Source organism: Microcebus murinus, chromosome 20, assembly GCF_040939455.1.
Source record: "Microcebus murinus isolate Inina chromosome 20, M.murinus_Inina_mat1.0, whole genome shotgun sequence".
NCBI classification, from domain to species: domain Eukaryota; kingdom Metazoa; phylum Chordata; class Mammalia; order Primates; family Cheirogaleidae; genus Microcebus; species Microcebus murinus.
This window is the reverse complement of record NC_134123.1, coordinates 25131886-25157859: the sequence shown is the minus strand read 5'-3', so window position 1 is coordinate 25157859 and position 25974 is coordinate 25131886. Positions and strand designations below refer to the sequence as shown.

General features: G+C 60.5%; 1 protein-coding gene across 3 annotated transcripts in view; it reads left to right on the top strand.

The window, feature by feature from the left end:
* BCAR1 (BCAR1 scaffold protein, Cas family member) overlaps positions 1–23861 on the top strand; it is a 34394-nt gene extending 10533 nt beyond the window's left edge. Inside the window, exons 1-7 of one of the 3 annotated variants that reach the window (XM_012772511.2) lie at positions 1931–2147; positions 10933–11565; positions 17399–17560; positions 17702–17818; positions 18547–19644; positions 20345–20434; positions 22885–23861. In XM_012772511.2, the coding sequence (XP_012627965.2) occupies positions 2136–2147; positions 10933–11565; positions 17399–17560; positions 17702–17818; positions 18547–19644; positions 20345–20434; positions 22885–23397 (2625 nt within the window). In that variant the 5' untranslated portion in view covers positions 1931–2135 and the 3' untranslated portion in view covers positions 23398–23861. Of the gene's footprint in view, positions 1–1930; positions 2148–3149; positions 3347–10932; positions 11566–17398; positions 17561–17701; positions 17819–18546; positions 19645–20344; positions 20435–22884 lie in introns of those variants that run through there. The other 2 variants (XM_012772514.3, XM_012772512.2) reach the window with 2 other exon arrangements.
* The last annotated feature ends 2113 nt before the right edge of the window (positions 23862–25974 follow it).

The window sequence follows — 25974 nt, the reverse complement described above, 5'->3', positions numbered from 1 at the left end:
CGGCCAGCTACCATGGAGCAGGGGCCACCTCCCTGGTGGGCTAGACCTTTTGTGTCCCTAACTGTCCCTGCAGAGACCTCCTGCCTGCTGGGCCCTGCCTGGCTTTGAGGCCTGGTCCCTACCCATCCCCATACAGTGGAGACCCAGGGACAACCTGAGGACTCCTTCGGCCCCCAGCACAGTCAGCGGGTTCAGACCTGCTTCCTGGGAACATGGGGTGCCAGCCAGGCTGAGGAGTTAGTGGCTGGGCAGGGCTGGGGTGTCAGAAAAACTGGGGACATAGCTCTTGAGAACAAGCAGGGAGGGGACGCTCGGGCAGTGCTGCCCTGAGAGATAGCTCTTCTTCTGTGGAGAAGTGGGCTGTTTGGAGGGTGACCAGCGGGGCAAGCCTTGGGGAGGGCACAGGGTATTGGTTAGTTGCCCTTTTCCTCTCGAGAACTTTGGGTTACACTGTGTCCTGTCACACTGCTCCTTCCTCATGCACGTGCTGAGTTCTGGCCAGTGGTTCCCAAGCCAGGAGCTCAGAAGCTTGGGGAAATGCAGATGTCTGGTTCTACTGGAGGGGTGGGACCTAGGAATCTGGGTTTTTTTCTTTTTGTTTTTAGAGAGAGGGTGGGGTATAGTGGTACCATCATAGCTCACTGTAACCTCCAAATCTTGGGCTCAAGTCATCCTCCTGCCCTGGCCTCCCAAAATGCTGGGATTGCAGGTGCGAGCCAAGGAATCTGTTTTTCTTTTAACAAGTTCTCCAGAGGATTTGTAAACACCCAGACTTGGGCTGCCTTTGTTTTACTTTTGAGAAAAGAGCCCAGAGAGGGAGAGCCCCTGCCCAAGGAGGCACATCTGGCCAGGTCTGAGTCAGCTGAGCCCCAGCTGTCAGGCAGAGGGGCAGCTGTAGGTGCCTGAGAATTCTCTGCTGGGGCAAGCTGGGTCTCCCCCACTGCCTCCCTAGCACCGTGAACTGTCTGATAGCATCCCTGTGCTCAGCAATCGCCCAGGATTGTTGACTGGGGATCCCGTCTGGTCCAGAGCAGTTTCCATCCTAGATCTCCCTGCAGTGCTCAGGGACTTTGGCATCTTGGTTCTGCTGCATGAGGTGACAGTCACTGACCTGCAGCCTAGCGAGGAGGGTGCTCAAGGCCAAGGCTGGCTGTACTCCCTTTCACTGCAGTGGTTCTTCCTTCTCTCTCCCTCATTCCTGGCACACCGCCCCTCCCCCGTGTTGTCGGGACAGACAAGATGGAGCAGGACTCTGGAGGGTACTGGGCACAGGTTTTAGGCCTGGACGCAGCTGACTTAGGAATGGGTCTGACTTAGGAATGGGTCAGGGGAGAGGCAGATCAGCTGGAGTCCCCGAAAGCCAGTAAACTGCATGGGGAGAGGAGGTGCTGCATGTGTAAAGCTGAAGCTTGCCAGCCTTCCTGCTTTGAGTCTTCATTTCCTGGGGCCCTCAAACGATAGGCCTGTCCACAGTCAGAGCCCCCGTGGTTATTATTTTTCCGTAGGCTGGGACACGCCCCCTCCTCTTTCCCTCTAGATTCAGATCTGAATCCGAAGGCCCGACTGACACGCGTTAAATGCCCTGGGGCTGGTGGGCGGGGAAGACAAAAGTGGACTTGGAGCCGGTGGTGGGGCGGGTGCAGCGTGCCCAGTGCTCCGAGGAGGGGGCAATCCGGGCAGTCTTCCCAGAAGTGGAGGCGTTTGCGTGGGCCCTCGGTGCCGGGTGCGTGCTCACCCGCGCAGGAAGGCGGGGACGTGCTTCTGGAGGAAAAGGGATATCCCGCACCACAGGCTAGAGCCTGGCATCGGGCAGGGGCCTGAGGCCTGGGGGGCGGTGCCACCGGGCGGGCGCCTGACCGCGCGCTCCCGCGCCGGCGGCTCATTTGCATGGGAAGCCGCAGCGGCCAATGGGCGCGCGGGGCCAGGCATGCCGGGAGCCGGGCTGGGCCGGCCGGGCCGCGGCGGCGGCGGCGGGCGGAGCGAAGTGGGACCGGCTCTGGGCTGCGGAGGCGGCGGCGGAGCGGCGCGAGTGGGACCGGGCGGCCGCGGCGCACTGGGAGCCCCGAGGGCGCGCGGCCCGGGCAGCTCGGTGTGCGCCCCTGCGCGGAGCCGGGGCCCCGGGCCGGCCGGACACCATGAACTACCTGGTGAGTGCGGCAGGCGCGCCCGGGGTCTGGTCCCGGCGGCCGGCCGGGCTTCGCGGCAGCCGCCCTACCGGCTCCCGGGGCGGGCCCGGGCGGGAAGGAGTTAAGCGAGTGGCATTTCCTGCCGGACCTGCGGGTCCTGGGAACCGCCGGCCCGTGGAGGCTCTGCGGGGGCGCGCCCGGGAGGGGGTCCGCAGTCTTGGGACCTCCTTCCTCCGTGTCCCGGGAGCGCGGAGCCAAGGGCTCCCGGAGCTTGGGGGCGGATGGAAGGGCCGGGCGCAGGGGCCGCTGGCGGGCAGGAAAGTTCCTGGATCCGGGAAAGTTGCTGGCGGGCGGCCCGCACTCCCCCTGCCGGCTACCGCCTGCTGTGTGACCTTGGGCCTCTGCGCCCTGCCTTCGGGCCTCAGTTTCCCCGGGTGCGAGGAAGAATGGGGGGTCCCTGGAGGCCGTGACAGTGAGCTTCCAGGCGGGGTAGCAGTCCGACTGTTTAGGAGTGGGGACTGCCCACCGCTCGCAGGCTAGGGGGTTGAGGGCCGGGCTAGCAGGTACGTGCGTCTGTGGGTAGTCGGCGCATCCGGAGGGCCAGTCCGAGGTCAGTTAATGATTCACCCGGCCACCGGCGCTGGATTCCGGGAGCAGGGGTGGTGCTCCTCGGACTTTACCTGCCCCGCTTGCCAAGCGGCGGTAGGAGCCGGATCCTGGCGGCCGGAGTCCAGCGCTGCACTGCGACCGCGCTGCTTGGCACGCGGAGAGTCGAGGGAAGCGGCTAGGCTAGGCTCCAGTTCTGCAGCATAGACGTGGGGGCCTTGGGATCCACTGTAGGCGGATCCTGGGCCGCGACAGCCCGCAGAGCTAGGGGAGGGGAGGGGCTGCCGATCCGGAGTCCGCAGTCCCGGGCTCCTCCTGGGAATCGGGAAGCCGAGATTTGCTGAGGGCTGGGGGCGTTGGGGGAACAGGGACTCTGGAAAGGCGAGTTAGGGGCTGGGGGATGTTGGGGTTGTGAATTCCAGATTGGGGGCAACAGCTCCTTTTTCCAACCACAAGGCTCCCATATCGGCCTTGGGGGCACTTAGTTTCTTTCCCCACACCCCCAGTGTGTGGAAGGGTCTGGCTTGGGAGGCACTCCCGGGCTTGCTGCAGCTTTAGTCGTCACCTTCTCAGAATGGCCGTGGGTCGATCTCTTCTTTGCTGAATTTGGCCAGGTGAGGGGTTGTTTCCCACCGCCCTGTGCTGAGGCACACACCCTCCTTTCCCCTGGTGGAGAGCTGGGTGGTGAGGGTGCCTGGGGGGGATCAGGGCTGAGCACAGGTGGAGCCTGTGGCGAAAGGAGCTATGGGAGGAGCTGGCCCTCCCTTCTGGCACTAGCCCCTACTACCCGCTGGCCACAGCCCCCACTGCCCGCTGGCCCCAGCCCCCACTACCCGCTGGCCCCAGGCTAGGAAGGAGCGAAGTGGGAGCTGGGTGGAGGCAGCGCAGGGCAGTCGCACGTTCTGACGGGAAAGTCGCCTTTGGCTGGGGGGAGGAGGAGTGGAGACTCAGGCCGTTACTGTTTGAGCAGAAGTATGAGCACTATGGGCTGGTACCATTGCCTAGGTGTGGGCAAGGGATTGAAATAAGGGCAGTGCCACTAGGGCATCCTGTCTGCACAGGAGAGGCTCCTGGGACAGCTGTCGTCGTCGTCGTCCCCCCCTATGAATGATACAGATGGGGAGGGGAGACTGAGTAACAGAGAGAGACAGTCAGTTGTCCTCACAGAACTGAACCTAGAACCTAGTCTCCTGGCATGGCCCCGTGTGCTGCACCACGTGTGCTCCCTACCTGGGATTGGGGGAGCTCTGGTCTAGGAGGGACTGCCATGCTCTACTGGGGCTGCCAACATGGTGGAGCCACTCTGGCTCCAAGACTGTGCCTTTGTGGCCCCCTCTTGGCATCCATTGTTCTTGAGGAGGTCCCACCACCCATTTCTCCTGGAACTGGACAACTCCCTCCCCTTCCCCCAGGAACCCTCAGCCAGCTGGGGCAGCCGGAACCAACCAGAAGGGGAGGTATGCTTCCAGGAGGCTTCTTGGAAGAGGCAGTATTGGAGTCAGACTGGAAGTGTGGGAAGTGGGGTTTGGTGATAGGGATCTTACTTATCTGTGGACAAGACACCCGGCAAACCTCTCTCCTTCTGGGTCTTTAGGACACGCAGATAAAGGCAGCAGGGTGGTCTCCCTCCAAGGGTTGGGGCTCTGCCCTCTATTAGGCCCTTTCTGGCTCTCTGAGCATGGGGGAGAGGCCTTGGCCCTGCCCTGTGCTGCTGCCCTGCTCCTTCCCCTCTAGGTCCTGCCCTGGGGTGGACCTAGTCAGAGGGTAGAAAGACAGGGTCTCACTTCGGGCCTGGTGCATCTCAGAAATCAGGGGTTTGGTACTTTTTTTCAAAGCTGGAGAACCTCACATTTTGGGACATTGTGTTCTTCCCTGTCCCTGCACAGGCAGATAGTCCTGTGTTAAGGGCTGCTGAAAGGTACCGTTTAGGATTGGAGTGGGGTGGGCAGAGCTGCGGGGTGCTTTAGATGTTAAGATGGAGAAACCAAGGCCTTGTAAGGTGTGTCCCTTCTGCCTCTGGCCCTTGGGCCCCCCCATGATGACAGCGCTGGGGCTGGCGGTTGGTTTGCCCCTGTACTGGGCTGTTGCTGTCTCTGAAATAAGGGGTCAGCTTTATGCTGAGCTCCCCGCTGAGACCCACTTCACAAGAGTGAACTTGCCAGTCCTCTGGAGAATCCTGTGAATCCTCTCTGCAGGGCTCCAAGGCCAGAGAAGGAGAGCAGAGAGTAGTCGGGTGTAGGCGCGGGGTCTGCCAGCATGTCCCCACCATCCATGGTGTGTTTGGAGTTGCAGATGCCATGTCCAGCAGGAGAGCTCTCCAGGGCACTCCTCTGCCCAGCCTCCCAGGGACAGTGTCTGGGATGTCTTGGCAGGAGTGTGGCCAGGGACATGCTTCCAGCCCATAGCTGGCCCTGGACACAAAGGCATCTGCTATTGCTGCTACGCGCAAGGCCAGGCTGTGGCTCTGTGCTTGTGCAGGGGAGCCCTTTGCAGTGGCCACCCAAAAGGTAGCTTTTTTTTTTTGAGACTGAGTCTCGTTCTGTCGCCTGGGCTAGAGTGCTGTGGCATCATCATAGCTCACACTCCTGGGCTCAAGATGCTCCTGACTCAGCCTCCTGAATAGCTGGGACTACAAGTTTGCACCACTATGCCTGGCTAATTTTTTCTATTTTTAGTAGAGATAGGGTCTTGCTCTTGCTCAGGCTGGTCTCGAACTCTTGGCCTCAAGTGGTCCTCCTGCCTTGGCCTCCCAGAGTGCTGGGATTATAGGCGTGAGCCCCTGCACCCAGCCCACAGGTGGCTCTTTATCCCTTCAGTCTGCAGACCTTCCTGTGGCAGCTGAGTGTCAAGCATGGGGCTGAGGACCTGCACACCACCGATGCTAAGAGGCAGGTGGGACGAGAGCTTTGCTCCCTTTGGGGTAGCTGTGGAACGTGAGGCCTGCACACAGGCCGTGTGGTCCACCCATGTTCTTGCTCTCTGCCACCACCAAGGACTTGAGCCAGACCCCGGCCACTCAGTTGTCTGTGGGAGTATTAGGGGAAGATGCCTCTACTGCTGGCTGGTCCCAGAGTTCCACCCATGGTGGGGCAGGGGGGGCATTCTGAGCACGGAAAGGAAGAGGTGCAGTCCCTCGGAGCCTGGGGGCAGGGCACGGTGGGACAGCCAGGACCTTAGCCCCAGGTCTCTGGTGGCAGGCTCCTTCAGGTGCATCCCCGGGCATGAGTGAGGAGGGCTGGTGGGTCAGACTGCCAGTCGGGCACACACTCACTGGGCCTGCGTCCACTGGCCACTGGGGGTTCTTTGGGACAAGCAAATAGAATATCCCAGAAATAAACCTGGCCCACGTTCTGGGTATGAAGGGAGCCCAGTGTTTCCCAAGTCCCTGCTGTGTAAGGCTGTGTGTTGGGGGTGGGGCAAGGAGGGCGGGAAAGGCCTGTGGAATTTCCACCCCAGCTTCCGTGAACCTCAGCATCTCCCAGGAGCCACCAGCTCCGCTTTGTCTCAGAGCCCTGGTCTGCCCCTGCTGCCGCTGATCTTGTCCCTGGGCAAGTAAGGTAATTATTCCGAGCCTCAGTTTCCCCAGCTGTAAGGCAGAGGGAACCATAGTGTCTCACAGGGTCGTTTTGAGGGTTAAATGAGCTGATGCCTGTACACAAAAGAGCTCTGCATTTGGTGGGGCGTGACCGTGCCACACTTGTCAGCATTGTAAACCTGGTGACCAGCATGTCGCTGTTAACCTTTTCTATGTCTCTCCCCCCACCCCAGGGACTTGGGCAGAGACCAGGAGCCCCACCGTGGGCTGGCTTGTGGGTATAGAGAACACATTTGCTGTTTGAAAGAAAGCAGGCCAGACATGGAGCCAGGCCTGGCAGAGGGGTCATTGGTCAGCAGAGACGCCTGCAGTGTCCTCCGTATTGGCCCAGTTGGCCCTGCTGCTAAGGAACTCGTGGGGGCTTCCCTTGAGGCAACCAGGGAAGGCTCCTCAGAGAGGAAGCCTTGTGGGGTGTCATCTCCCCTCACCACCCCAGCCACCAGCTTGCACCTTCCCCCAGAGTCAGAGTTTGGGGATACCCACATTTAGGGCTCCCCTAGGCAGCTGGTGGAGCCGAGGAGGAGACCTGAACACCCATCAAATGGCTGTAGTTCTCCCTGACGTGTGTCCGCCTGTGGCTAAGGCCCCAGCTGCTCTGATTCTGAGGGTCCACCCAGTCTGGGTGGGTCTGGCGCCCGGACAGACCCCAGAGACACAATGAGGGCCATTCTCAGAGCCACGCTGGCCTGTGGGGCAGCCCTGGCGGCTCCCAAGCGCAACAACCAGGATGTTGTTCTGCGTGGGCCTGGCTGGGGAGTGCTGATATTGGGCTGGCCTTCTTCTCTGCCCCCGCCCTCTGGAATGAGCGAGCCCCAAAGGGTCTTTCTGGGTCCTTCTGTGCAGCCAGGCTGCTCACCAGGCAGGACAGGGGCTCCCAGGGAAGGACCTGGCCTTTCGCCTGGGCCTCTCCAGCATCAGCCGACGCTCGCTGGCCGGGCATCCTGTGCAAGGCCCAGTGCTCAGAGGCACTGCGCTAAAGGAGATGGACTTCTCCCTCCCACTCGGGGCATGAACTGGGCAGTAACAAGACATGTTGATCAGCAGTGGCAGGTAGGAGCAAGGGGGTGTGGGTGCCCTCAGAGGGACCCGGAGACTGCCTGAAGGTGCAAGTTGGTGGCTGGGGTGGTGAGGGGAGATGACACCTCAAGACATGCTATCCCAGCGTGTCTTGAAGGAGGACTAGGATGCAGCAGGAGGGTTCCTAGAGGCAGGAGGGGGGTGGCCAGAGACTCTGGGCAAGTCAGGCAACAGCCTCTGTTGTGCCTTGGAACAGATGGCCGATGGCATCCACCTGGACTGGCAGTGGCCTGGCTGTGCACCCCTCCAAGGTCAGTTGTACCCCTCGAGAACTTGGGATGGGAGCCCCTGATTGGCCTAGATGGGTCATATGCCTGGGCCCAGCAGTTAGGGAGGCCAGGACAGCAGATTTGGGGATTGTGGCCTCTCCTCCAGCTTGGGGTGCAATACAGGGTTCCGAGAGAGGTGACTGGGGGGCCTGGGAGCATGTCCAGAGTGGGAATGCTTGGGGTGGTGTGGGTTTTGGCCGGTCTGGGGTCATCTGGCCCCGAGAAGCTGCTGTTTAGATGACATTTATTGAGTTACTGCTGCTTCATCCCGTGGTATCTGCAGTGCTACCAGTCCCTGCCTGTCTGCCACTCCAGGGTTGTAACCTGTCTCCCCTCATTCCCTCTCCTGCTCTAGCTCCTCAGGTAATGCCCTCTCTGCCCCCATGCTCTTCCCTGACGTGAATTGTCTGAAATGTCACCTCCTTGGGGAGGCCATCTCCAGCCCTGTATGTAGAGGCCTTGTCCCACATTATTTTTTGCACCCCAGTTTTTCCCCATCATAGCTAACTTTCTGCCCCACTGCATGGTGAGCCCCACAAAGACAGGGGCCTTCTTCATGGAGCCAGGCAAATCTTTTTTAAACAAAAGAACAATCCTATTGGTTCTTAGCTGCTACTTGGTGACTGGGGAGAAAAGAAAGAAGTAGTAAGTATGTTCTTGGGGAGGCAGAGAGGTGGGTGCTTGGCCGGCTAGAGTGGTCTGTTGGGCACCAGCAGTACCCAGGACCTATGCTGGGTGGGGGAGGGGCTGCCTTGGGGACTGGGTGGGGCCATGCCAGCTGACGCAGGGGGGGAGCTCCTGGTGCCAGGCGCCTGGTGCCACGTGCCCAGCCCAGGAAGTGCTTCCCAGACCGGCTCCAGCTGCCCCAGACTAAGTTGTAGCCTTCAGTGAGCTCATGCCGTGAGGGGGTGGGGACTGGCCATCCTGGGAGGCCCAAGGCCAGCCTTTGGCACACCTGGGCCAGGCCTCCCTCTCCCCTCTCCACCAGCCTTGCCCTCAGCAGACCCCGAGTGCCCTGCCCTGGTTGGTGGGGCATCTCTGCCAGCCTTTACTGGGCTGCTCTCCTAAGAGGTGAGGGGCCTTTGGGGGCAGTCTCCTCTGTCCACACCCCCATCTTTCTGACTTGCCTGGAGGGGAATTTTCCTGTGACTCACTCTGCTGGCACTTCCTGTGGTCACCAGGGCAGGGGCTAGGGGGACCGGGTAGGGCAGCTCTTTTCTGTGGGGTCATTGGGGGAGGTTGCCTTCGTCCCGCCCCCTGATGGGATGCGAGTCCCGGTGGCCGGCTGCAGACCATATTTGGGAAATTCGAGTCTCGGGCTGGCAGCCTGGGGAGGGGGGCCGTGAGCTGGGTGGGCTGCGGGGCAGCCCCCGCCCCTGCCGGCTCCTCTGTGGGGCACTGGCCTCTGGTCGGGTCGAGGCTGCCTGTCCCATCCTGCCTGGGAGCCTAGGAGGTAGTTCACTGTTTGCTTTTTCAGGATGTGTATTTTTTCAGCCCCAAAGCAAGAAATACTCATTAAGTACAAATTGAAAAATTCTGAAAAACAGGAAGAGAAAGTATTCTCTATTGTCTCAACGTGCCGGTGCTATTCCGATCCTCTCTCCACTTAAAAATTTCTCATGATGTTTAATTGAGGCAGCATTTATCCTTCAGTGCCTTTTAAATTGTGTTGTAATTGTGGTGTGGATGGTGCTGCGGTAACTATAGCAATTCCAAGGGCCTTTGCCCTTGGCGTTCACCTTGGTACTGAGGTAGCCCCTGCACCTCACTGCCGGGCTCTGCCCTCCCCAAGCTGCTCGTGTGGGCTACTCTGTCCCTTGGGCCTTGCCCCTCTTGGCTCCAAGGTTCTGGCCTCTGGTCCTTTCTGAGGCTGAGGGCTGTGAGCTACTCTGGAGAAGTGGGCTCCTGGCTGGTGGCTCCCTGGGCAAATGAGTGGCTGGATCTGAACGTCCGCTCCTGGGGCCCGGATCACCCACTGCCTGCCTGGGCCTCTCCCCAGGATCCTCTTCCCACCTTCAGTGTGCAGGCCTGGGAGGTGGAGCTCACAGCCACTTTCCAGCCCCAGCTGCTAGGGTGGAGGGTGGAGGCAGGAGGGTGGGCCCAGGCTCCCACTTCCTGTTTCTGTGAGGGGTGTGTGTGTGTGGCCCTTCCTTCCGCCTGGAATCTCATTTGATTCCTTGGAGATGGAGTCCAGAGACAGGACTCAGACCAGAACCAAAGTCCCATTTTTGAGTCAGTCTAGACCAGGCTCTGTGTCTTCAGACCCCAGGAGATTCCAAGGAGGGACTTTGCAGGGCAGCCCAGAGCTGAGGCCAGGCTGGTGGGGCAGCTGGAGCCCAGAGGGGTCACCAGCCCAGCAGACCTGGCTTCCCCCTGTGTGAGGCCTGGGGTCCCTGCTGAACCCGGACACCTATCTGCTGCCCTAGGAGGGGCTGGGAAGCCCTGGCCTTGTCTCTCCTCGGCACCTCCCTTGTGCCTGCTCTGCCGGAACTGACCATCACCCTGTAGCTGGGCACCGTCTGTGGTATCTCTGGGCTCACGCTGAGCCTGGCACCTGGGCAAGGGGAGCAGCAGTGGGAATGAGGACTGCACGAGCAGGGATGAGAACTGCGGGGCCTCCCCACCCAGGCTGTGTCCCCAGTGAGGCTCTGGGCCTGCCTGAACTGTGGTCCTCCTGCCTCTAATCCCACAGCCTCCTCCAGGCTCCGCTCAGGCTGCGTTGATCCTGGGCCCCATGGAGCAGCAGCCCTGCTCTGGGGGGATTTGCTGAGGGCAGCAGGACAGGGAGCAGGGAGTGTGCCTCCTCTTTTCTCCCCAGCCTTAGGGGAGGTGTTTGAAGTTTCTTCATTAATTATAGTTTTTGGTGGATGGACCTTATTAATTTAAGGAAGTCCTTTCTCTTTTTTTTTCCAGTATTTTTATCCTAAGAAGCTGTCATTTTTGTCAAATTATTTTTTTGCGTATCATGGGACAATCATTTGTTGTTTCTTTGAGGTGGTGTGGCCTCAGGAGGGGATTAGGAGTGTGTTGAATATCATCGCTAGTGTTGTTGGTGACTGCAGTTGGGGGGATCGGCTGAGCCTTTCTGCTGGGGATGGGGGGTGGGAGGGGACAGAGGCACCATGATCTCACCAAACCCGACTGAACCCCTTTCCCAGTGCCAAAGCCAGATGCTGCCAGGTCCTGGAGGGCCAGATGAGCCCCCAGGAGCCCCGTGCACATCCTCTTGCCCTCACGCCCGTCTGTGTCCTCTCCCCAGAACGTGCTGGCTAAAGCCCTCTATGACAACGTGGCCGAGTCCCCGGACGAGCTTTCCTTCCGCAAGGGCGACATCATGACCGTGCTGGAGCGGGACACGCAGGGCCTGGACGGCTGGTGGCTTTGCTCTCTGCATGGGCGCCAAGGCATCGTGCCAGGGAACCGCCTCAAGATCCTGGTGGGCATGTACGACAAGAAGCCGGCAGGGCCTGGCCCCGGCCCGCCCACCACCCCGGCCCAACCCCAGCCCGGCCACCCGCAGGGCCCCCACGCTGCAGTGCCCCCGGCCTCCCAGTACACGCCCATGCTCCCCACCGCCTACCAGCCCCAACCTGACAGCGTCTACCTGGTGCCCACCCCCAGCAAGGCTCAGCAAGGCCTCTACCAAGCCCCTGGACCCAGCCCTCAGTTCCAGTCACCCCCGGCCAAGCAGACGTCCACGTTTTCGAAGCAGCCGTCCCATCACCCGTTTCCCAGCCCAGCCACAGACCTTTACCAGGTGCCACCAGGACCCGGAAGTCCTGCGCAGGACATTTACCAGGTGCCACCTTCTGCTGGGATGGGACATGACATCTACCAGGTCCCCCTGTCCATGGACACACGCAGCTGGGAGGGGACGAAGACCCCGGCAAAGGTAAGGCCAGCCTGGCTCCGCCCCGCAGCCCCGCCGTGGGTTTAGCCCAGGCCCTAGTTTCTGGGCACAGCAGGGCCCAGCCACCCTCAGGCTTGCTGGCATCCCAGCAGTGGATATGCATTTGGTCTGGGATCAAGGTGAGAGTGTTTGGGGAAAGCTTTCATTCGTCTTGTGAAAATAGATGTGACCGGGCTACGGCAGCCCAGAGTACAGACATTGAGCTGGCCTTGGACAAGCTGACATATGTGGGCAGGTGTTAACGCAGAGGAAGCAGCCTGCAAAGGTCTGGAGGTGTGGACAAAGTCCTGCATTCCAGGTGGGCAGGCAGGGCTTGGCACGCGAGGCCGGAACAGCAGGCTGGGGCGGATCTCAGGGGCCCAGTGCCCACTGAAGGGCTGGATTCTGCCCGATGGTGGAGGGTTTTGAGTAGGTGCAACCTGCCCAGATCCACGTCTTAGCGAACTTGTTCTAACCACGAGCAGAGGACATGGCAGAGTGTGGAGAGGTCAAGACTGAGACAAGGGAGCCCAGGAAGAGGAGGATGAGGTCTGGGGCCACACTTGAAGGGGAGAGATCAAACGTGGAGGCAGCAGCAGGTGTTTCTTTCTTTCCCATATAAGCCAAGTCTGGAGGGGAGAGGCCAGGACAGACAGGCACCTGCACAAGTGTTAGGTGTTCTGCGGTCCTCAGCGTGGTCCTGCGTCTCAGGGCAGGGTGGTTTCTGCCAGAGCTCTGGTGCCGTCTGTCTGGCCAGTAGGGAAGGGAGGGACAAAGGAGGATGTGCCCTCTCTGGTGGTCCTTCCACTTACCTCTTTCGGCCAGAACTTGAATCTGTGGTCCATCTAGCTGCAAGGGATTCTGGGAACAGGAGCCTTTTCCTCGTGGCCACCTGTCTTAATGTCTCACTAACTGGGACTCTGTCCTAAGGAAGAAGGGACAGAGGGCTTCTGGAGGACCTTCAGCAGCCGCTGGCCAGCCCCTAGATGGGGTTGAACACATGCCTGGTTCCACAGGCCAGCCCTTCTCTTCTGGGGCCTGTTAGTGAGCCAGCAGGTGCCTGCAGAGTGACCTGTTCATGACTCCTGGACCATGGGGGATGCTGCCTATGGGATTGCTAGGGCAGGGTCACCCTGGAGAGACCCGGACTCAAGGCCCATGTGGGCTGTTGCCGACTGGACTCTGGTTCCAGGGACGAGACCTCTGGCCTCAGGCTCTGAGCACAGCAGCCTGAGCTGTGCAGAGGCCTGGCCTGCCAGCTGTTTGGGCTGAGTCAGGAGCAACCTCGGTTTGCCTTTGGTTGGCCTGTTCTCCCCGGTCCGAAGCCCCCCCAGGATTGGGGAGTGGAGTTTCCTAAGCCCGGAAGACTTGGAGGCTGAGCCACCATGCCTAGCTCCCCACCTCCTCCACCCCTGCCCCTCCCCTGCAGCTCACCAAGAGGACCCAAGAAACCTGTCCCACACTCCCAGGGAGAGCCCTGGCAGTCAGCCAGGTCCCAGGGACACCACAGCAGGTAGGTGAGGCCACCTGGTGGTAGGCACAGCAGCTGGCCCTTAGGAGAAGGAGCTCGGCCTCTGCTGGGTCAGCCCCCCAGGCCCGGGCCCAGCCTCGTGTTTTCACCATGTCCCATCCAGAGCCACTTGTGTCTGATCAGGCAGTGGCCAAGTGAAGTGGACACTCAGCCCGTGGCACTGAGCCTCTGTACTCAGAGCCAGCCAAGGGTGAGGTGGGGATCTTGCTGGTGCCAGCTGGGCAGCGAGTCAGGAGGCAGACGGGACACACCCCTGGCCACAAGGGGAACCTGGGTCCCCAGCTACCTGCTTCTTCAGCCATCTGGTCAGAGACAGGCAAGGAGCAGAAAAGTATGCCATGCTGGACTGGGACAGCCCAGGTGGGGCTGTTCCCACGCTGGCTCTAAGGGGAGGGCAGGGTCCTGCCAAGGGGAGCAGTGCCCAGCCAGGGGCAGTGCCCAGCCAGGCATGTGTTCAACCCCATCTAGGGGCTGGGCACTGCTCCCCTCCACACCCACACATCTGAACACAGGTGCACGCTCACTCCCACGCCCCACACGTGTGAATGCACGTGCTCGCACGCACCCCCACGCAGTCCACACTGCCCACACCCTACTCAGGCACACCCTCTCCCCTGCCCTCTCCTCCCCAAGCTTGTCTTGGTGCAAATGGGAGGCTGGGCAGGCAGCAGGAGCCTGTGGCCAGGGAGCAGCAGCGAGACCCTGGGGCCCGGGCTGGGCCTTGAGCCTGTAGTTTGGCGGCTGTTCTGTTTTCCTCCCAGGCAAGGGGCCTGCTAGCAGACTGCTTCAGGGGCTGGGCCCTCCTGTGCCTGGGCCTGTGTGCCACAAGCCCTGACAGGGCTGGTGGCCCAGGAAGGATTGCCCTGTGTCCTAGGCCCACTTGCCCTCCCCCGCGAAGCCTCTTTGCCCCTGCCCTGGGCAGCATTGATTGTGTCTGCTTGTGTTTTGTGATCATGAAAGCGATGCTTGTTTGCCATAGAAAATGCATAATGTATGAAAAACTCTAGAGATGGAATTCCGCTATCAAGAGGTAATCACTGGGAAATTTTGGCATATTTTGTCTAGCATATTCCCTATTTGTGTTTCACAGATTCGTACATGTAGTTTTGCATTTTGAAGTTGTAAATCCAACATTAGATCTCTAAAGCATTTTCTTGGGCTATTAAACTCCTCTCTAGAGTGTGCCAGGCCACCCCCCTGCTGGGCTTGGCACTGGGTGGCTCTGGATTGCTCGTGTCTTTGTCACAAACGGCATCTGGATGTGTGCATCTGTGCCACGTTCAAGGTCCTGCCCTCAGATGTCTGGGAACCCGTCTCCTGGCTCCGGCAGAGGTGGGCGGGGCTGGCTTGCCAGAGCTGCATGTGGGCAGGAGGCCACTGGCACCCAGGAAGCCGAGTGACAAGGCTGATGGCCAGGAGAGGTTGGACCCCTGGGCCTGGAGCAGGTTCCCTCTGGTGCTGAGGGGAGCAAGTGACCTGTGTGGCTGGGGGAGAGGTCAGGGCCACCCTGGGTCCTGAGACCCTTTGGGCCAGGGCGTGGGCTTCCAGGAGCTGAAGGCAGAGGCTCCTTTGTGTGCCTGTAGGACCCCCCAGCAGGGGAGGCACCCGTGTGAGGTCACTCTTGGGGGAGCGTCCCTGGGTCAGGGGTTGCAGCTGTGGTGTGAACTCAGTCCCGTTCCGCCTGGGTCTGGACCCTCCTCTCGCCGCAGTGGGAGGAGGCGTGTGCTCAGGCAGCGCTGGACCCTGCTCAGGCGAGTCTCTCCCTCCGCCGTGTCCTAGGAGTAGCAGTCACCTGCCCGACCCCATGGTGCTCCCGTGGAGCTCCCTTTCCCGGAGGAGGAAAATGAGATTCCCGGGTGAGGGGGCGGGCTGCACAGAGTAGAGAGACAGCCCAGGTCGGGGAGGTGACACCCACTTCTCAGAAGGGGGAGACCAGCCACCGAGCTTCCTGGAGGCGATCAGGGCGCCCAGGGTAGAGTGCGGAGCTGGGAGGCCGGCAGGGGCCACTCTCCCTACAGGGCCAGGCCTGCCCTGAGACTTAGTCACCTCCTGGGACTGACCTGGAGGCTAGGGCGTATTTCTGAGTCATTCGTCCCTTCCCTTGAGGCCCCATTGCTGGGGAGGAGGGGTCGCAAGGACAGGCAGCCCAGGCCTCCGGGGCCTTGTGCCGCCTGGGGCTGTGAGTGCCTCTGGCAGCGTGCCATGCTGTGTGTTTCTGTTTCTCCTGCACCGTGTGAGGGGTGTGTGTGTCAGCGTGTGGGTCTTGTGTCAGTGGCTGTGTCTCTGACTCCTCCTCCCGGACACTGGCTGTGTCTCTCGACCCCCAGGGGCCTCCAGGTCCTGCTAATGGGGCCTCAGGTGCAGAGCAGGGTGGCCCATCATTAGTGGGGCTCAGCAGCTCTCGGGAGAGTCCGTCTCCCTAACAGGTTTTCCCCGCTGGTGTCTGGCCTGCAGTTTTCTAACGAGAAGGCATTTGCTGTTCAGCGGTGTGGCTGCTTGCTGCCTGCCACCCGCCTCGACCGCAGGACTGGCAAGCGGCCATTAGCCCTGGGTCTGGGGTCTGGCTGCCAGAGCCCTTCTGGCCTGCGCCCCCAGGCCCTTTCTGTGGGAGGGCACAAGGTGGAGGGTGTCACTCGGACTCCTGGTCTCAAGGGCTTACCTGACTTGCCCAGCCTGCCTCTGGGAGGCTGAGGGGCCTGGAGAGGCTTTGGGCCTTGCCTGGAGGCCTGGCCAACCTGCCACGTCCCGCCAGCCCCCGCCTGCCCCGCTGTTGGCAGGTTCCAGCATCTAAAAATAGCTCTGGAGGAGACTCCAGTCTGGGGCTCCTGGAGGGAGATGCGTCTAGAGAGGCAGCCCTGACTCCACACAGACGCCCCGGGGGGCAGGGAGCACCGCCCAGCCCGCAGCTCTGCTGCCAGACAGCCCGGCCAGAGGCCCAGCAGGCCCAGCATCACCGCCGAGCCCTGCCGCCGCCTGGGAGGCTGTGCCAGGCCGCCCGCACTGCCTGCAGGGAGGTGGAGCTGCTGCTGCTCCTGGGAGCCAGCGCCTGTCGTCAGAGCCCAGGCCAGGAGGCCTTCAGAGGGCCTCGGCAGGGTGCAGGGTGCTGGGGCGCTGGGCCTGGAGGAGGGGCCTGCTTCTCCACTGCCCCCAGGGGTGTGTGGCCAGAGTCAACCCTGTCCCAGAAGTCCCCTTTGATAAGGGAACAAAGGCCTTTCTGTGGAAAGAGCTGAACAGGGAGCCCCTCGGAGCTGTGAGGGCCTGAGCTGGGCCAGAGGACCTGCTGGGCCTCATCCTGCCCAGGGTGGCGCACGGACGCCTGCGGGAAAGGCGGCTGCCAGGCACCCCCCTGCGTGCTCGCTGTGCCGGGCTAAGGGCCATTGCTGTCCCGAGCAGGCCCCGCACCCACAGCTGCCCCACGTGTGCCGAGGATTTGCTGCTGCAGCCCAGCGCCCTGGGCCGGAGTGAGAGCACCTGGGGAGGGGAAGGGCTGGACCAGCATCCCCCCACTAAGACCTTGTTCCCCGGGTGGTTGGGGTCTTGCCTGCTGCAGGCTGCTTTGCAGGTGCAGGTGCAGAGGGGAGTGGGGGCCTTGGTTCTGGTTGTAACTCCCCTGCCCCCCACCTGCCCTCCCGAGCTGGCCCTGAGGTCTGTGAGTGCTTGGTTCTCCTGTCCTCAGGATGTCCCCCAGACAGGCTGCAGGGGGACAGGGGAGGGTGCTTGTTGCTCTGCTGGAGGCCCCAGGCCTTGACTCCTCGGTATCCCCTTCAGGCCACCCCCTCTGGGCCCAGCCTGGGACCTGCACCTGTCCCCAGAGCTGGGAGGCAGCTGCTGGGTCCTTTGGTCGGGGCAGGCCTTCCCGAGGAGGGCGCAGCTGGGAGGTGACGACAGGCAGTGGTTTCTCACCCTGGAGGGCCCAGGCGCCCCAGTCAGGGGTGGCCCTTGCCCACTGGCAACGAACGTCCTCCAGAGCCAGGGCCTCGGCCCCTCGCCCCGCCTCCTCCTCTCCTGGTCCGCTCACATGCACCCTCCTCTGGAACCTTCCGGGTCATCCAGCTGTAGAAACTTTCTGTTTCCTGACCCAGAACCAGACAGCTCTAAAAACTCAGGGGTCTTGTTGTACCCCAAGCACTGCATTTCGCTGAAAAAAAGTCAGAGGCTGCAAAGGGGATGAGACCCAGTGGCTTCGTGGCCCCTGCCCCCGCACGGGGGAGGTGGCCTGCAGGTGTGAGGGAGTCTCCCTGAGCCCGTGGTGGATCCCAAGGGCTGGCCTGGGGGCCAGGGCTGAAGTCGGCCGTCTGCCCGCAGGTGGTGGTGCCCACCCGAGTAGGGCAGGGCTACGTCTACGAGGCCCCCCAGCCGGAGCAGGACGAGTATGACATCCCACGCCACCTGCTGGCCCCCGGATCCCAGGACATCTACGATGTGCCCCCCGTTCGGGGGCTCCTTCCCAACCAGTATGGCCAGGAGGTAGGTGTCTGGGGTAAGGGCCAGCCGGGAGGCTGTGCCTCTGCTTGGCCAATCCTGGGGTGGGTGCTGCAGCGTTCCTGCTATCCCCGTTCCACCTGAATGGCCCTGGCACCTGTCACGCTGCACTCTTTCTGCCTCTAGGTGTATGACACACCCCCCATGGCTGTCAAGGGTCCCAATGGCCGAGACCCGTTGCTGGACGTGTACGATGTTCCCCCCAGCGTGGAGAAGGGCCTGCCGCCATCCAGCCACCACGCGGTGAGCAGGCAGCAAATGCGGGGCCTTACCCCTGCGTGTGGCTGTGGGTGGCTAGTGTGTGCACAGCTGCGGGCAGGAGGAGGCTGGTCCCGGCCCCGCTCTGCCCCGTGAGTATATGTGTGTCTGGGCCTCAGCTGCTTCACCTGTGGGCCGGCCGGCAGGTCGTGGGGCCTTCTCAGCAGGTTCTTAGAGGTACCAACAGGGTGGCCACAGGGTCTGTCATCTAAGCCAGGATACTGCTGAGAGTGAAGGGGGCACTGATAGTTTCTTGGGAACATCAGGCACAAACCAGGACTGTCGTGGGGAAACCAGGGCGTGGCCACCCTGACCATAACACACAGCTCAGCCTGCTATAGAGTAGAAAGTCCACACGTGACAGTGTGTGATGATAGTGACGATGATAGTGGTGGTGGTGGTGGCAGTAGGGTAGCTGACCTTTCCCTGAGCGTCTGCACCTACACAGTTACGTGCATTAACACCTTTGGGACCCTGTGAGGTCCTCCCTGTCGTAGCTGAGTAGACAGGCACAGAGAGGCAGAGTCACCTGGCTCCAGAACTGGGCTCTTCACTGTAAGCATCGTGGATAAGACTTGTGACGAACGTGTCCCCGGGCTCTGTGTGTGTGTGTGTGCACGTGTGTGTGTGTGTGTGTGCGCATGCGTGCACGACTGGGTCCTGCCCCAGTCCCTGGGGTAGGCAAGGCAGATGATGGACAGCCTTGACCCCAGGTGTACGACGTTCCCCCGTCTGTGAGCAAGGACATGCCCGACGGCCTGCTGCTGCGTGAGGAGACCTATGACGTGCCCCCCGCCTTCGCCAAGACCAAGCCCTTTGACCCTGCCCGCCACCCGCTGGTCCTTGCCGCGCCCCCTCCGGACTCCCCGCCAGCCGAGGATGTGTACGACGTCCCACCCCCTGCTCCCGACCTCTATGACGTGCCCCCTGGCTTGCGGCGGCCCGGCCCCGGCACCCTGTACGATGTGCCCCGTGAGCGGGCGCTTCCTCCGGAGGTAGCCGACGGCAGCGTGGCTGACGACGGCGTGTACTCGGTGCCACCCCCAGCCGAGCGCGAGGCCCAGGCCGATGCCAAGCGCCTGTCGGCCTCGAGCACCGGCAGCACACGCAGCAGCCAGTCCGTGTCCTCCCTGGAGGTGGCAGGGCCGGGCCGGGAGCCCTTGGAGCTGGAGGTCGCTGTGGAGACCCTGGCGCGGCTGCAGCAGGGCGTGAGCGCCACCGTAGCCCACCTCCTGGACCTGGCGGGCAGCGCTGGGGGGGCAGGGGGCTGGCGCAGCACCCCCGAGCTGCAGGAGCCACCAGTGCAGGACCTGCGGGCCGCTGTGGCCGCCGTCCAGGGCGCCGTCCACGAGCTGCTGGAGTTTGCCCGCAGCGCCGTGGGCAACGCCGCCCACACATCTGACCGTGCCCTGCATGCCAAGCTGAGCAGGCAGCTGCAGAAGATGGAGGACGTGTACCAGACGCTGGTGGCACACGGTCAGGCCCTCGACAGTGGCCGGGGAGGCCCGGGAGCCACCCCTGAAGACCTGGACCGCCTGGTGGCCTGCTCGCGGGCCGTGCCCGAGGACGCCAAGCAGCTGGCCTCCTTTTTGCACGGCAATGCCTCCCTGCTCTTCAGACGGACCAAGGCCCCTGCCCCAGGGCCTGAGGGGGGTGGCCCCCTGCACTCCAACCCCACTGACAAGGCCAGCAGCATCCAGTCACGGCCCCTGCCCTCACCTCCCAAGTTCACCTCCCAGGACTCACCGGACGGGCAGTACGAGAACAGCGAGGGGGGCTGGATGGAGGATTATGACTACGTCCACCTGCAGGTGGGTGGCTCCCGCTCCCCCCGCCCTCCCTCCCCACGGGGCCGACCACTGGTAAGTCCCTGCACCCTCCTCTCACCTGGGCCTTCCAGGCCAGATGGGCCCCTGAAGCCCATTTGTCAGCCCACATCGGCCCAGTGTGGCCGTGTCACTGGGTTCTGTAGTCCCAACCAGGGGTGGCTCCTGAGCACCTCCAGGGCTGGGTGGCTCTGGTGAGCAGGGCAGAGATGGCTTTGCTGTGCTTGGGGAGACACATTCTGAAAGAATACAATAGAAAGACGATTTGAGGCGTGGGGACGTAGAACAAGGCTGTGGGAAGGTGGCTGGGACTGGTCCCAAGGCTTAGACCCTTGAGCAGAGGCCTGAGTTCCCGCAGATGGATGTCCTGGTGCAGAATGTTCCAGGCTGGGCATGGTGGGCCAGGACCAAGTGCCGGGCCTTGTAGGCCAAGGGAAGGGGCTTGGAGTTCGATCCTATGGGGAACCTGGGAACTAGGCAGGGAGGGTGGCCACGCCCCATGGACTGTCCCTCCTCCGTGTGAAGCTCGCCCTGTGCCCAGCCCCTTCCTGGGCCAGGCCTGTGCCAGTCTGGCACGTGTAGCGCCATCTGGTGGCCGCCAGGCCCTCGCTGTGCTGCAGGAGCTGGCTGGTGCTGTTTGCTCAGCACAAAGACTGGACCCAACCTAGCCCTTTCTCCCTTGCAGGGGAAGGAAGAGTTTGAGAAAACACAGAAGGAGCTGCTTGAAAAGGGCAACATCGTGCGGCAGGCGAAGAGCCAGCTGGAGCTGCAGCAGGTGAGGCCCAGTGACGCCGGGCCCCTGGCTCCTGCCCAGTAGGGCGAGACCCTCGGTTCCCTAGCTTCTCCCAGCCCCCTCAGCACTCAGGGCTGGGCCTGGCACTAGCCTCCAGCCAGTCTCGTTCCATCCCAGCCCGTGGCCATCTCCGTCTGTAGGTTATTGCCAGGGTGCAGGTGGGAGGCAGAGAGGACAGACAGGAGGACTCAGCGGGAGCAAATCCTGCAGCTGGGCTGCCTGTCACCCTGCTCCCTCCCCTGGGGCCTGTCCCTGCCTGTCCAGACAGTGCTGTGTGAACATTGCACCCTGCTTCTGTCTCAGGCATGTCTCCACGGCATTACACATTCTTCAGAAATTTCTCCTTTTTTTGAGTTAGGGTCTCATTTTGTCACCTGGGCTAGAGCTATGCAGTGGCATCATCATAGCTCACTACAACCTCCAACTCCTGGGCTCAAGCGATCCCTCCCGTCTCAGCCTCCTGAGTAGCTGGAACTACAGGCGCACACCACCACACCCAGCTAATTTTTCTGTTTTTTGTGGAGATGAGATCTTGCTGTTACCCAGGCTGGTCTCAAACTCTTGGCCTCAAGCAGTCCTCCCACCTTGGTCCCCCAAAGTGCTGGGATTACAGCTGTGAGCCACCATACCTGGCCAGAAATTATTTTTAAAGGTCACATAATATCTGTTGTTAAACGTTTTTGTTGTGCCTAGTTTTCCTTATAAATAGAGTGTTGTGTTTATGTGCAGACACAGAATTTTTTTGTATTTTGAATCATTTCCTGAGGGTAGGAAAGGAATAGTTAAAAAAAAAAAAATACTAAGGGAGCTTATTCTGATTATAAAGATAATTTTTAAAAGTTAAAATATAGAACAGCACCAAGTAGACACGAAAGCGTATCACCCATCAAGTTTCCTGCGCTTGACCGCGCTCTCCGTGAGCAGAGGACCGTGGAGAGGAGAGGACCTGCTCCACCGGGGGCCCAGGCGTGGTGCTTCCCAGCGGGGAGCTGGGGCCCTCCAGGAGTGATAGGAAAATAAATGAGTAAAGAGTGGGAGGTGCTCAGGAAGCGCCTGGCACTTAGGAAACACTCAGGAAAGGAATAAATGCTAATAATTTGAAAACAAACATGTAAACGTACATATAATATATTCAGAACCTCATTGTTTTAAGAGACTAGTGTGCATCTTATCCTCCCTCTGCGCTCTGCCCGCACTGTGGTAGCCCGTAGCTACTCGGGGGGCCAAGGCAGAAGGATGGCTTGAGCCCAGGAGTCGGAGGCGGCAATGTGCAATAGTACCATCACACCACTGCGCTCCTGCCCGGGTAACAGATCAAGACCCCTATCTCGGAAAAAAAGAAAAATTTTTACTATGGAAAATTTAATACATTTATAAAATTGGAGAAAATAGCTCCCCAGGTACCCATTAGAAAAGGTGAAGCAACCCCCAAGAATCTGTCAGCATCTGTTATCCGAACAACAGCTAATCCTGTTTCATCTGCCTCCCTTTCTTCTTTGTCAGTTATTTTGAAGACGTTATATACCATTTCATCTACAAATTCTTTAGTCTATAGTTCTAAAAGATAATTCACTAGAATTTTAACAGAGGTTATTTCTAGGGGCACATGGATTATAGGTAATATCTACCATTGTTCTGCTTGGTATATTTGAGTGCTTTTATAATGTGTGTGTTACTTTTGAACTAAGGTGAAAATTTTTGTTAACTTTTTACTTAGAAATATTTATAGATTCACAGGAATTTGCAGAGACAGCGCAGGGAGGTCCTCAGCACCGTTCACTGGGTTTGCCCAGTGCTGAGTAGTTAACAGTCCAATCCCCAGAGTTGGGGCGGTGACTTGCCCCCGGCAGCCACTGACCTGTTCTCCACCTCTATCGTTGTCACGTTTCAAAATTGTTAAATAAACGGAATCCTACCTTTTAAGGTTGGTTGGAAGAGTAATTTAGCACATCAACTGGCACACTAGAAAAAAAATTTTTTTTCATTGGGACCACGGTGTTTTGTTGTGAAAATAGGATAAAAGCTTCAAAAACAAAACGATCCTTTCTAATTTAATGAAGAATTTGTTATTTTATTTTATCATTTTCTGTGGGTGAGTTAGTTACATGCCAATTTGAAAAATAGTGAAGGCTCCCAAGACGAAGAGACGTGTGTGAGTTACACATGCTTCACGAGGCCCCAGGCTCACCACTAGCGTGAGTTAAATACAACTCACATGGCAGTTAATGTGTTAAAGAACCTCTAGAAGACTAACAGTATGTGGCCCCACCCACCACTAGGACAAGAGATTGCCTGTTTCTCCACAGCTCCAAGGAGTAGCCCTTTCTAGAAAAGTCTTGGCCGGTTTGCCCAGGGCAGGCTGCCCAGCCCTGTGGCTGTGGTCTTAACTTGGCCGAGAGCCTGACCTTGTCCTGCTTCCCCTGCCTCTCCAGCTGAAGCAGTTTGAGCGCCTGGAGCAGGAGGTATCACGGCCCATAGACCACGACCTGGCCAGGTGGACGCCAGCGCAGCCCCTGGGCCCAGGGAGGACAGGTGGCCTGGGGCCCTCGGACCGGCAGCTGCTGCTCTTCTACCTGGAGCAGTGCGAGGCCAACCTGACCACGCTGACCAACGCTGTGGACGCCTTCTTCACCGCCGTGGCCACCAACCAGCCACCCAAGATCTTCGTGGCGCACAGCAAGTTTGTCATCCTCAGCGCCCACAAGCTGGTGTTCATCGGGGACACGCTGTCGCGGCAGGCCAAGGCAGCCGACGTGCGCAGCCAGGTGACCCACTACAGCAACCTGCTGTGCGACCTCCTGCGCGGCATCGTGGCCACCACCAAGGCCGCTGCCCTGCAGTACCCTTCGCCCTCCGCTGCCCAGGACATGGTGGACAGGGTCAAGGAGCTGGGCCACAGCACCCAGCAGTTTCGCCGGGTCCTGGGCCAGCTGGCAGCCGCCTGAGAGCGGGCGACCGGGAGGACGTGTGGGGGGCGGTGATGGTCCGAGCTACCCCAGGCACCCGTCTGAAGAGTCGATGTGCCACAGGCTTGGGGACAGGCAACCCCAGCTCTGCCTTGGGCCTGGTGCCCCAGACTGTCCAGGGATTTGTACGTATTTATGAAAGGGCAGGATGTGGGACGGCCTCAGAGGGGCTGGTGCCGAGGGCCGGCTGGTGGCTTCCCTGCGTGCACTGCGGCCCGGGGAGGGTCACCGTGCTGGGGGCTGGGGCCGGGGGCATGAGGGCCCCTCAACCCACAGGGTCTTGTATGACCCCTCAGGCTGACCCCGGCCCCGCACCAGGGCAAGTGCAGCTATCACATGTCCCTTCTCTGCACCAGGAGAAAACCCTAAAGAACTATTTTTCATTATTGATTTTCCAATCATTTGACGAATAGTCTACATTTAAATAAAATGTTAAAAATGCACAGCAGCTGCCTGAGGTGTGTTCAAGATGAGAGAGGCTGTGAGTGGGAACGCAGGTGTGTTCTCTGCCCTCGAGTGACAGGCTTCAGGGGAAGTGATTTAAGGGGATGAGGACCCAGGTAGTGTCTCTGGGGAGGGTGAAGAAAAGGTAGGTCCGGCCAGGCGCGGTGGCTCACGCCTGTAATCCTAGCACTCTGGGAGGCCGAGGTGGGCGGATCGCTTGAGGTCAGGAGTTCGAAACCAGCCTGAGCAAGAGCGAGACCCTATCTCTACTAAAAATAGAAAGAAATTAATTGGCCAACTAAAAATATATAGAAAGAAATAGCCGGGCATGGTGCGCGTACTTGTAGTCCCAGCTACTTGGGAGGTTGAGGCAGAAGGATCGCTTGAGCCCAGGAGTTTAAGGTGGCAGTGAGCCAGGTTGATGCCATAGCACTCTAGCTTGGGCAACAGAGTGAGACTCTGTCTCAAAAAAAAAAGAAAAAAAGTGGGTCCCTTAAAAAGAAAACCAAGGCCCTGAGAAGCAGGGCTGGGAGCTGGAGCTGGGGTGTCTCCTGCAAGGTGGGGTGAGGTCTATAAATGGTCCCCAGGCCTTGGGAGCCGGGCAGGGGGCTGGGCAGAGCCGGGGTGCTGGAGAGAAGTTGGGGAGCAGGTGTCAGATGCAGGGTCTGAGGCCCAGAGGTGCAGCCTGAGCACACCCGTCGGGGGTGGCGGCCGTGTCCCCTTGAATCATCCATGGAGCCCAGGCATCCGTAGCAAGGGCAGATGTGGGGCCAGGAGCAGCCTGGTCGGGGACAAGCCCTGCTGGGACCCCGCACCCCTGAGGAGAGACCCCACGGGCTGAGGGTGCCTCTGGGGACACATGAATGCACGCAAGAAATTCGCTGTCACAAACCTTATCCAGAACTTTGCTTAGAAAGAAACTTAACGTTCCAGTTTGTGGAACTTCCTAAGTGTGTTGTTGGGATTCCACACGGACTCGGCCTCCAAGGGGGAGTGGGGTGCAGAGGAGGCCTTGCTCCGGCCAGCGTGTGCCCCCTGCAGCCTGCGGCCCAGGTGGGGGCTGCTGGGTGTGTCTGGCACCCCGGTGCTTCTGAGCTCCGACCTGCAGCTCGGTTCTGCGTACAAACGTGGTACTGTCATGGCCTCCGAGTCTGCAGCTGCAGTGGATGGGGACACCGGGTTGGGGGGAGACAAACCCAGGAGGCCCCCCAGGTCCAGAGGGTGTGAAGGGATTGGGAGCAAGGAGGCTGGATGGGCTGGACGCAGAGGCATCTGGAAGGTAGGACCCACGGGTCTCGGTGGAGCGTTTGTGGGTGAAGGAGCCGGATGACCCCCTGCTTCTGGGGGGTACTGAGTGGGTGGAGGAAACCGAGACAGGGAAGGCGCCAGAGTGTTTTGTCCCCGTGAGTTCGAGGTGCCCCTAGGCACGGCCGAGGGGGTGGGGGTGCCAAGCAGAGGGCCCCTGCCAGGAGGGAGAGGAGGGTGCGGCCAAGAGGGAGAGGAGGGGGCACTGCCTCCGCCATAGCGGGGCTCCTGCTGTGGCCATGTGGGGCCGGGTAGGCCGGAGTGACCTGGGCCTGCCCGAGCTTCAGAGCTTAGCACAGCTGCTGCCACAGAGAGGCAGGCTGAGGATGACCCAGAGAAGAAGGACATGGTGTGTGTCTGGGAGGTGGGGGCCACCTAAGGGGCCCCACTGTGCTCCCTGAGCCCGCCCGTCCCCCTCCCCACCTTGGGTCTGTGCACCGGCTAGGCACCTCCAGGGTGGCCGTGGGAAGCTTCCCTGGACCTGCAGATGTGCGGGCCAGGAGGGGCTCGTCCTCCAGCCGCCCGCACCCCCCCCCACCAGGATGTAGAGCAGCGGGGGACTGAGCCTGGGGCTCGGCTGAAGTGGGAGGCCAAGGTCACCCTGGGCCCCACCAAACCAGATGCCCCGTCCCTCCTTGCAGCCCATTCCCTCGGTCGTGCACTCCGTCCACTATCTAGGGATCTGGAGCCCAAGTGGTGGGGAAGGGGACTACGGAGGGGCCCCTGGAGACCCCCTACTGCTCGACCCGGCCCAACCCAATCCAGCCTGGAGGAGGAACAGGGTCAGAAGCAGAGTGAGGCACCGAC